This window comes from Periplaneta americana, chromosome 12, assembly GCF_040183065.1.
Source record: "Periplaneta americana isolate PAMFEO1 chromosome 12, P.americana_PAMFEO1_priV1, whole genome shotgun sequence".
NCBI lineage: Eukaryota > Metazoa > Arthropoda > Insecta > Blattodea > Blattidae > Periplaneta > Periplaneta americana.
The window spans coordinates 307941-320423 of NC_091128.1; the positions used below are offsets into that span (position 1 = coordinate 307941).

General features: G+C 36.6%; 1 protein-coding gene across 1 annotated transcript in view; it reads right to left on the bottom strand.

Annotated features, from left to right (window-relative positions):
* Window positions 1-12483, bottom strand: part of Tsp2A (tetraspanin 2A) — an 89893-nt gene that overhangs the window by 19875 nt on the left and 57535 nt on the right. The window contains exon 2 of the mRNA XM_069840735.1: window positions 6499-6696. Within this exon, the coding sequence (XP_069696836.1) occupies window positions 6499-6696 (198 nt within the window). The remainder of the gene's footprint in view (window positions 1-6498; window positions 6697-12483) is intronic.

Genomic DNA, 12483 nt, shown 5'->3' on the forward strand with positions numbered 1-12483 from the left:
CTGTTTAAAATAACTTAAATAAAAGGGCCTCGTTAAGTAATTAACTGTCACTGATTTCCCCTCTTTCTACGATCCTGCGGCATAACCACTTGGACGGACAGTAGATAGCATGTCTGAGTAATTTTATCTGTGCGGGTCGGGCAGAAGTGAAGATTGAATTTACAGTACGTAAGGTACTCTTTTATAGAGTAAGTACAGAATTATTTCAACATGAGTTACTAGTACGAAGGACGAAACTGGCAATTGTAATTAGATGCAATATTCTATAGTACGATAATATGCATAAAAGAACTGAAGCCTGTATCGAAATGAACAGCCACCATTTTCAAAAATGTGTTTAAATATTCATATTATGATTATTTTTCAATTTAACATCTTTCTCTATATTGTACGCTAATGTGCTGTAGACAGTATAATATACACTGCATAATGAATACGTTCGCATGAATAACTCAGTTCGTGAGTAAAAACACTTATTCTTAATACAGTACTGTATTTTGATTAAATAAAAACCTAATGAAAATTATCGAACTGAAAATCGCGATATTTCCTAGTTTACGTAAATGGATGAACTACTTTCCTTCCCTCCTATACCTAGTAGAGTTTTTTTGTGTTTTATGCCAGTATAATCGAACTACAGTTGTGGAAGGGGGTAGCAAACTGTGTTTCCGGTTCCCTAAAGGTATAGCCAGGTTAATATTAAAAATGTTAGTAAAAATAAAATGATGTCCCTGTATATGATCTGCATAAAAGTGACAATTTCTATGATGATAGATCTACTGGATAGCAAACAGACTCCTGAGGTCACTATCTCACGACCTGTTTCGAGGTTAATTAAGAATTGACGGAAGCAGTCAATTCTGCTTTCGTGTCGTAGCTATAGCCATGAAAGCTCTCCGTTGCTTAATGTAATTGGTGAATTATGGGAATTAAACAAGTTTTTCTGAAACACATGTAAGTTACCATATAATATGCACAATTGACTTGCATTGAAATACACTGTTTAAGTCACAAGAACAACAATCTTGTTGACGAAATTATCCATAAACTCCCTATTTGTCTAACGCTAGGGTCTTGTTTCAATATGACCAAGCATCAATTCAAATTGAATAAACACTCTCTCTTTGATATCAGTTACGTGCGAGACGAATGAAAACTAGCCGAGTTGTATAAAGAGAAGTTTTCTCTCAGCAGGCCCTACCAATATTATTGGTATTATTGATTGGCCTGAGAACTGAAGCAATTGCACAACTTTTTAATAACAGAAAAGTGGAGGTAAACCTGGGTAAAATATCAATTTTGTTACGAATTGTTTTATAAATATTATTTCAGCCTGAGATCTATATTTACCACACAGACTGTATCCTGCATTCTAGTCTACAGTCTTTCTGTTATCTCGGTGTTTTTATATCTTATCTCGCATTAAACTGTTAATGATAAGTCAACTTTTGCCCATGATTCATCTTTTAAAAACGTAACAAACAACTGAATGCGGTAAAGCTATCGTGTTCGTGATAGAACAATATGGTGACTTCGGTCATACTTGTAAGAGCGGTCTTTATACGCACACATACTGTATTATACACATCGGTTTGTCTCACAGACAGGCTTGTACGGAGAAACCGGATGGCAGTCGTTGTATGTAAATGATTCTCCTACGGAAAAATTGGTTTGTGTCAGGTCAATGTTCAGCCTGTAAGAAGTCTGGACTAGCGCAGACAGCACAGCCTTCTTGCTGGTGTAGCCTACTTGAAATGAAACAATGGACGATTCTCTCAGGATTCACGAATTTATACACATGAATTATGAGTGAATTCTTACCTTCTTAGCTTCTACCAGTTATGTTGTTCATAATGACTTATCATTACAGAATCCTGTCTTCTTAAACACAGTGTGATATACTGTAAGAGTTATAACACTATAGGCTCATTCACAATGAAAATTAAACATAACGTAAGCATTAACTTAAGAATGTAAACATTACGGTAAAATCAAGAAGTCATACCATCATTCACGATGGGAATATAAACATAACAGCAAACATACTTGGTAACCATGGAAACATAACAACGACGCCATTTCCCCATATTCTGTCGTATACTTCAGCGCTCCACGATTGTGTTCTGTTTGCAAATCACGTAAGCATAAGCGTGAAAGTTTGGAGTTTGCAAACTTTCATGTTAACGTCTTACGGTAATGTTAATGTCAATGCTTATGTGAATCATTGTGAATGATCCCATTTGGTAGCCTGGGCGCAAACTTCTGTGTTTGTGTTGCGGTTATGTTTAATTTTCATTGTGAATGGGCCTTATCTCTTCATCCATTCTTAGTTAGTTAAAGCCATCTTGTTCAAATTTGAATTCCTTTAAAAGATTAACGTGAGAAAATATTTAACGTTTTACAAGCCATTGTTTAATTATTCATCTTGTCCGTTTTGATTTCTTTATATTGTTAACTTCTAAGATAAAAGCACTTGATACAAGCATGATTTTTAAGCAAATAAATAACTTTTATTCGAAGATCTTTTGATGTTTCAGTGGAGGATAGTTAATTAGTTTGTTTTCTTCTTATGTTTAAAGAAAATATATTAAATCTGTAATTGTGGTACAGAATGACGAGCTATGTTGAGCAGTTTTAAGTCATTATTATTATTATTATTATTATTATTATTATTATTATTATTATTATTATTATTAGTCTTTACAATTCACACTAATATTGAATCTCTTCCCGCTGAGTCGTCTATGCTATAGTCAGTCATTAGGTTCATATGTGCCAGTGGGTATTTTTCTATTAAATTCTATATTCAGCATTCTTCTTGGTAATTGCCTTAACTGTATTCGTTTTACACTTAATATGCGTGTTTCTAAATTCCTTGGAGACTGTGAATGTTAAGAGTTCCATATTTTACTTATATATATATTGTTGTTGTTGTTGTTGTTTTCTAATGCCAGGCGTTTGACAATAAAGTCATTTGACCTCTTGCACTCCAATATTTTTCAAAGATATTATCATGGCCAGCCACTGAAGCACAGATTTTGAGGTGTTCCGAAACCATTTCTATATATATTGTAATGGAAATTACGGGAAAACGGCTGAACGGATTTTAATAAATGACCCCTCATTTTGAAGCTTGGAACTCAAAGTTTTTTAAAAAAAATTGTAGTTTTCAGTGACATGTCAATTTTTCAACATAATTTTCCTATTTTCTAAAATCCATCTGTCGTCAGTTTTGAGAACTAGCTAAACTAGCTAATTGCATTTCAGAATAAAACAAAACACACACTACAGTAAACAATATTACACGAAGGCCATGATCTGCAAGAATGCTGACATATTTAGAGCTCAAATTAAATTGGGTATTTAAAACTTAACTTACTGAAAATAATTTACAGGTTCGATTCTGTGGTGTGTAATTTTCTGGGTACAGCTGTGTATTGGATATTAAGAACTACAAAACTTGAAGTGGTTTGATGACATTATTACCATTAGAAATGAAATATTATTGTAGTTAATGCCGTGATGTGACTATTTTTAATTAATTATACATATTAATGCTATACTGATGATATGAAAGTGAAACGTTTTGGGGTTATATAAGTAGATTTAGAGAATATCTTAAATTAGATCTTCATTTCTATAATTTATTGAGTGGCGGCTATATATTATACATAGTATATGTTACTGAAAACTATAAAACTTACGTAAGATAATAATATTATTAAAAATCAAATATTTTTATAGTTATTAATCAAGTGGGGTTGGGTCTTTTTCATATATTTAATGGCGGTGTGGTGTAGATATTTATATGCGTGGTTCTCTTCAGTATTGGGTCGAGAGAGAGTATCCTTCATTATTATGGAAGCAAATAACTTTCAGAATGTCTGGTATTCTTCATTGAAAATAAATCTGAGAAATGTTTAGGCTATTTGAATGTCTAATGAACTTAGTTTGCAACATTTGCTGATATTTTCCTGATTTTCATAACATACCTATTTTTTTCTCGAACTGATGAAGTTATGCCCTTCTGTGAGGAATTTATATTATGGGCATAGAAATACAGAAAGTGAAGGTGGAAGTCACTTCACATTTTTGAAGTTCAAATGAATGGTCTGTTTCATTCATAACAGCAGAACTGTCAGCATTCAGTTGAAAGTGAAATAATGCACACAATTATAAATAACTGAAAATCAATATTCTCCACTGTTGTAATAAATACACGCCGTGTCCTGCCACATTTAATCCACAAATTGAGTTTCTCGCAGCGTTTTGTACTCTGTATTAAAGAGGTAATATATTTAAATTAAAAGTGGTTATTAATAGCAGGTCTGAAATTCTGGTTGGATGAATGTGATCAACTCCAGGTCGTGCTGTTGCTGATAACACAGCAAATTAGCTTCATCCATTTCTGCCCACTCATTTTTACACCGCTATTCATCTTCAGAGTTCAATTTCCTCGCAGTTCGTTATTTGATTTAATGGAGATGGACCTACGCCTCTTACTTATCGAGTTGGTGAGAACTGTACGAACAAAGGACATATTTTAGTTTCACGTAACTTAATACATTTTAGGACTTTTTTGTACTGTAAAATAATTTAAACTAGTTAGTATAAGTAATGAGATTGGTTTGGAAGTAAATTCCCAAAAAGCAAAGTGGAAAAATTCAAATATCTTGGAGCAACAGTAACAAATATAAATGACACTTGGGAGGAAATTAAAAGCGGAACAAAAATGAGAAATGCCTGTTATTATTCGGTTGAGAAGCTTTTGTCATCCAGTCTGCTGTGAAAAAATCTGAAAGTTAGAATTTATAAAACAGTTATATTGCCGGTTGTTCTGTATGGTTGTGAAACTTGAACTCTCATTTTGAAGAGAAACAGAGGTTAAGAGTGTTAGAGAATAAGGTGCTTAAGAAAATATTTAGGGTTAAGAGGGATGAAGTTACAGGAGAATGAAGAAAGTTACACAACACAGAACTGCACGCATTGTATTCTTCACCTGACATAATTAGAAATATTAAATCCAGAAGTCTGAGATGGGCAGGGCATGTAGTACGTATGGGCGAATCCAGAAATGCATATATAGTCCTAGCTGGAAGATCTGAATGAAAAAGACCTTTGGGGAGGCCGACATGTAGATGGGAGGATAATATTAAAATGAATTGGAGTGAGGTGAGATATGATGGTAGGGACTGGATTAATCTTGCATAGGATAGGGACCGAAGGCGGGCTTATGTGAGAGCGGCAATGAATTTCCGGGTACTTTAAAAACCATTTGTAAGTAAGTAAGGTATAAGCAAGAAATGTTTCACGAAATACAGATCGTAAATAATTCAATGACGAAAACAAAATATACAGGGCTCCTACAAAAGACCTTTCCGGTTTCGAACACATGTAATTTACGTTCTATGAATCTGAGGTGCATGAAAATAGTACCGATGAAAAGAGAAACTCATAAAGTTTAGTTCCTTACCTTGAAGATGTTTAATGTATTCCCTCTTGGTAACACGGCACACATCAAACTATAGTCAAGTTCCATGTAGGTACGCGGATTTTGCCCCTAGATTCTGAGATGTTTGATCACCTTACCAGAAAGATGAAAAGTGGCTTCGTCAGAAAACACCACGGAACGAATAAATTCACCATCTTTTTCAATTAAAGTCTGCATACTTATGCAGAAATTTCTTCGTAGCATTTTATCCTCTGGTTTTAGGACTTGCAGCAACTGTAGTCGGTACGGACGAAATCGCAACCGCCTGCGAAGAATTTTGTCTTAAAATCTGTGTATCATTTACGGATTGTAGGCCCACTGATTGGATCTGTACCAGACTTTGTTCGGTAATGCTGTTGCACATTAATAACCGACTGGTTCACATGAAAAAGCCCTCTATAACAGCCATTTCTCTTCAACAATGAACAAATTTGTTTATTTGCGCTATTATGAGGCAGTGTCACCAACTATGGAAACAATGTTGCCACAACTAAACTTTTTGAATTTCTCTTTCCATTGGTACTATTTTCAAGCACCTCAGATTCATAGAACGTAAATTATGTATATGTGTTCGAAACCTGAAAGGGCTTTTGTATTAATAAAACACATCCGTCACAAATTACAGTTCAATCGAAGATAGGTATTTTGAGTTAAATAATGTTCGGTTTAGATTTGAATAAACTATTAATTTGATGACTGATTAACTTATAGCTATAATTTTATTTGGTGAATTTTTAATCATATTTTTGTAATAAAAATTACCTGTCCTTACATCTAAATAAAACTTAACAAAAGGTAAAAGCCTGAAGAGATGGAAGGGGAGGGTAGGAGAGGCCAGCGAACTTCAAGCTAGAGCGAACTATAAGAGATCCGCTTCTTGAATGCAGACTTCGGTTCTTGTCACGCTCAACAATCTCGAGCCGAACGATACTAACTGCTATCTCCACTGGAATCAGACAGATATTTATAAAAGAATGTGTCATATATGCTAAAATATTGTGACTCACGATGGCGAGGATCATCCTGTCTTCCATGAAGGCGCTGACGCAGCCCAGGAACGAAACAATGATGATGAGGACGGCCGCAGCGAGAAGCACGTAGATCCCCATGTAGTACTCGTGCAAGTCCAGCTTCTCCACCCATTCTCCGAAACTTGGCTCCAGGTTCATCCACAACGCCAGCCCGAACACGGCCGCTCCCAGAAGCTGCAATCCGTTACGTCATCATGTAAATTAAGATCTCAAGTTCTCATATAACTAGCCTACATTATAATTTGCTATGCATTATTTATGAAAGTAAAAAATAATATTGATGTTTCTCTTGAAAGAAATAGACTATAGTCCAGGTCAGCTTACTTCATACCCTAAGGGTGAAACCTAACCATTTTCCCCCCATTACTAAATATGCTAGTGGATTGTGGTGATTTTCTAGTTTGCAGGTTGAATTTTCTTCTGCCAACTTCGTTTCGAATTTCGATACTGACAAATACTACAAATGGTAGTGATTTTGTAACTAGTATGTTGGCAGCTGAGACAAATATCGACAATATTTGTCGGTTCTGGAATTCCATGAAATTGAAATTGTACTATATTTCTGAGCCTGTTACTGGAAGTTAGTGAAATCTGAACATACAAATAATTTATTAATATTAATACATAATAGTTATTTTATGTGATGCGTTGTGGTTATAATTCAATACTATAGTCAGGTAAGTTTTCGGAGTTAGTAATAATAATTTCATATGGTCAAACAAAATACATTTTTAGGTTAGATCTCGTGAGTCAATTGTTCAGTCAAGCCAATGAATTTCGTAATGCCAGACAAAATACTTGACATGTTGATCCCTTTCTCGTATAGTTTGCTTAAGAAAATATGTTACAAATTATTGAATTATTTAGAATAACCTTCCAACATAAAGTACGGTAAGTAAATAATCATTTAGTACGAAGGCTCGTGTGGTATCTGGTAACAGTTGGCAACATTGACAAGACGGCAATATTTGCTGTTTAGGAATTGTTCTTACGTGATCTTCACTATAGTAGTGGACATACATTTCTTGGTACATTGGCAAACATTAAAATAACGAGATGCAGATTTAACCTTTCTCAGAAATTGTGGGAAGATCAATCGTTACGATCAGCAAACCGATCGAACAAAAGTTAGGAATTGGACAGCCTGTTGTTTAGTATTCAACAACGAAAAAAGTGGGAGACGCAATCGTCACGTCCGATACAACCGATGATGACAGCTTGTGAAATTTTCGGATTAATTGCATAGCTGGCTACAATATGAGCCGTTCAGAGCAAAAGTGGTGTAAGTCAAAATAGGGTAATGAGGTTTAAAGTAAAAATTCTGCAAAATACGGCGCAAAGTAGCAATTAATATGTCCTTCTTGCTATTCACTAACGACTAATAATTTAAATAACTTGAATATTAATTGCTACTTTGCGCTGTATTTTACAGAATATTTACTTTAACCATCATGAGCAATTCTTCACTTACACCATTTTTGCTCTGAACGCTCATATAGAGAATGCTTTTCCTCCGCACAATGTGCCGCAGGTTTGTCTAGTACATGTTCAAAGTAAGTTTAAGTATAAGCCTCTACACATTTATGCTAAATTCCCCTCTTGTTCGAATTTTCCGCCAGGGCCGCAGCAGCAGCAGAGCACAGCTTTATCACGCAGCCATTAGGTGGCGCATATGTTGCGTCAGACCCTCGCAATATCAGTTGTAAGGCCCATTCACAATGAAAATTAAACATAACCATAACATAAACACAGAAGTTTGCGCCCAGGCTACCAAATGGGATCATTCACAATGATTCACATAAGCATTGACATAAACATTACCGTATGACGTTAACATGAAAGCTTGAAAACTCCAAACTTTCATGCTTATGCTTACGTGATTTGCAAACAGAACACAATCGTGGAGCGCTGAAATATACGACAGAATATGAGGAAATGGTATGCCTTCTTGATTTTACCGTAACGTTTACATTCTTAAGTTAACGCTTACGTTATGTTTAATTTTCATTGTGAATGAGCCTTAAGATGGCTGTGCGCACGGAAATATGGTGCTTGGTGTGACCCGGTTTTTGCATCTGAAGGGCATGTCGCCAGCAGAAATGCACCGCTGTGGAGTAGCTGTTAGCATGTCTGACTGAGAAAAAGCTGGCCCGAGTACAAATCTTGTTTAGGAAAGTTACCTGGTTGAGGTTTTTATCCGAGGTTTTCCCCCAACTCATTAAGAACAAATACTTGGTAATTTTCGGCTCTGGACTCTGGACTCGCTGGCATTGTCACCTTCATCTCACTCAGGCACTAAATAACTATAAGAGTTGATAAAGCGTCGTGAAATAAACCAAATAAAAATTTGTTAAGGTACACGGTGCGAATGACGTGTTACAGAAACGGCGCTTCCGCTGGGATGTACTGGACCATCCTCCCTACAGACCCGACCGAACCTAGCACCCAACGATTTCCATTTCTCCGGATCGTTGAAGAAGTAGCTCAACACCGATACAGCAAGACGTCATGACGTGGCTCCAAGAACAGAACTTCCTTGATGTAACACACAGACATGAAAATGACTTTTTCAGTCCGTTATTTAGTGACGCTGTAACAACCATTAGTTACTTAGCGTCGAGGGAATTGGTGATAGCGCGATGGTATCTGGTGAAACTAGGCCGAGGATTCGCCATAAGGTTACCTTACATTCGCCTTGTAGTTGGGGAAGAAACCCAACTAAATGGGAATCGAACCCACGCCCGAGAGTAGCTCTGAATCGCCAGGCAAACGCGCCTAGCCCCAGAGCCAAAATATGGAATTGCTATTTAAATATTGTCTGAATTTTCTCTCGTAAAGAAATTGAAAAATCATGATGTGGTAAATGAAGAATATAATAAGGGACAGACAGACAGACATTCTTGACTTAATATCTGCGGAGACAGCAGGGCTGACGGCCGCAGAAATGGAATTGTAAATGTAGCGTCATCCATTCCCCTGTTTGTCCTTGTGTCTTAATATCAAAGTATTGGATATGGCGTTTTGCACATGGCGAAGAATATATAATGAAATTTCCTGGCAGCGTCCGCCGTATCTGGGAAGTAATTTGTTTCCTGGAGGAGGAAGAAAGAGGAGGACTGACTCCGGCAAGACTTCATAATAAGATTAGCAAACCGATAATAATGCCTCTGGCAGAGTTTCAAACAGGAGGACATTGCTTCGTGTTTCGGACATGAATCACATTTACATTGTTAAACTTTAAAACAGATGAAAGTAGTATAAACATAAATTATTAATAAAAAGAACTAGAACAGATTACAGGTCAACTAAAGCAACTATCTTATGTATAGCATACCTTGAATAGAATCTTACTCTATGGAATTCAGAGAGAGATTGACTATATATTGCACTCAACTAAAGTAAATAATAAATAGGTCTACGTACATAAATGTAACTACACTATTTTTCATTAATGTTGATTTTCTCTCCAGGGTAGCTGTGAATATATTGAATAAGCAGTCGCGGTCAGCCGTTGAGGGGTGGTCCTCCAGCTTGGGGGTTGGGCGAAGGGCTAACAACCCATCACCGTAAAAAACAGCTTGTTACGAATCCTTCAAATAATGTTTGGAACTAAATCCCGAAAATACAAAGTGTATGATTATGTCTCGTGACCAGAATATTGTACGAAATGGAAATATAAGAATTGGAAATTTATCTTTTGAAGATGTGGAGAAGTTCAAATATCTTGGAGCAGCAGTAACAAATATAAATGATACTCGGGAGGAAATTAAACACAGAATAAATATGGAAAATGCCTGCTATTATTCGGTTGGAAAGCTTTTATCATCCAGTCTGCTGTCAAAAAATTTGAAAGTTAGAATTTATAAAACAGTTATATTACCGGTTGTTCTTTATGGTTGTGAAACTTGGACTCTCACTTTGAGAGAGGAACATAGGTTTAGGATATTTGAGAATAAGGTGCTTAGGAAAATATTTGGGGCTAAGAGGGATGAGGTTACAGGAGAATGGAGAAAGTTACACAACACAGAACTGCACGCATTATATTCTTCACCTGACATAATTAGGGACATTAAATCGAGACGTTTGAGATGGGAAGGACATGTAGCACGTATGGGCCAATCCAGTAATGCATATAGAGTGTTAGTTGGGAGGCCGGAGGGAAAAAGACCTTTAGGGAGGCCGAGACGTAGATGGGAAGATAATATTAAAATGGATTTGAGGGAGGTGGGATATGATGATAGAGAATGGATTAATTTTGCTCAGGATAGGGACCAATGGCGGGGTTATGTGAGGGCGGCAATGAACCTCCGGGTTCCTTGAAAGCCAGTAAGTAAGTAAGTAAGTAAGTAAGTAAGTTGATTTTCTCTCCAGCCATTCAAGGTATTTGAAGGAATAACTGAAGAAGTAGTGAAAATCCAGCGAAGTTAGCCTCTTCGACGATTATACAGTAGATATGAAATCACATTACGTTATAAGAATATTACAAATGAATGAATGAATGAATAAATAAATAAATAAATAAAATTACATTAAAGAGTCACATACTATCTCATACAAATTAAAATAATTTACATGTAAAATCATAACGTACCCATTTCCGCATTCATTTATCCAAAGCTTAATTTAAAAAGTTTGTATTTAATAATTATGTAAACTTCCTAACGCAATAAATTGACTCACTATTAAAATACATTCTGTAGTTTAGGGAAGAAAGACTGTACACAGACTGACAGATCGACAAAGATAACAATCATACACGTTTTCTTTATCTGGTTAATGAAACTTTGAAAATCTTGACATACAGTTTTTTTCATGCGAGCAAGCCAGCAAGCAGGTAGCAGGGAAGCAAGCAATTAGTTAGTGAATTAAATTAAATTCACGAGTGAGGACGGAATGAAGCATTCATCTATTACCAAATTGTCAATTTGCTCACTAGCGAAGTCGCCAAGTTTGAACCTAGAATCTACAATTAATTGTACATTATTTCAAAGACCCAGTTATTCCAGAGGGTCGCCTAAATTGGAGATTATGCAAAGTGAGCAAAATTCATGCGGACGATCCAAGCAATGTGCTGCTGTCGTCAGGAAACTCAAACAGTGCCTGATGCCTCGCCGGGCACTCCTGCTATGCGACTAATTAAGACAAGGAACCAAGGTGCGCTCGTTTGTGCGGAATACAGAATATGGAGCAACGTTAACCTATTTTAGAGGCACTTTTAATTGCGTTCTTCGTGTTCGTTAACGTGGATTAACAATTTGTTTTTACACACATTGCAAGAAGCTGCTGCCCATTGCATGATATTATGGAAATTTTGTCATTTATGTATTGTACAGGGTAGGCACAAAGTCCCGCTATCTCAAATATACACACTATTTATGTAATTCCGTCATAATGCAGACATACATCCACTTTACACTAACTGTGTGTCCTAAGTGTTCAAAGGGTCAGTATGTCCCCCATCATTCTCCTCGTAAAAATAATGCGTCACCAGGTTCGATGTTCAGCATTGTTGGTATAATCTGTTAGAAAGCGTGTCGCACGACGTCCTTCAATTATTAATCAGTGGTGTCGTACTGTTCCTGTGTAACAATGATCTTCATGAAATCCCAAAGTGCATTGTCACAGGTTGTGAGGTCGGGGCTGCGAGGTGGCCAGTCGAGAGGAGCTGGTAAGATGAGTGACCCATTATGCCATCTCCGGTCGTGAGTACTTCAGTGAGATGTTTCCACGACGCTGGATTGATCGTGGTCACCCATCTTATCAGCTCCTCTCCACTGGCCACCTCGCAGCCCCGACCTCATAACATGTGACAATCCACTGTGGGGTTTCATCAAGAGCATTGCTGCACAGGAACGGTACGGCACCACTGATGAATTGAAATACGCCGTGCGACGCGCTTTCCAACAGATTACACCAACAATGCTGAACATCGAACCTGGTGACGCATTATTTTTTATGAGA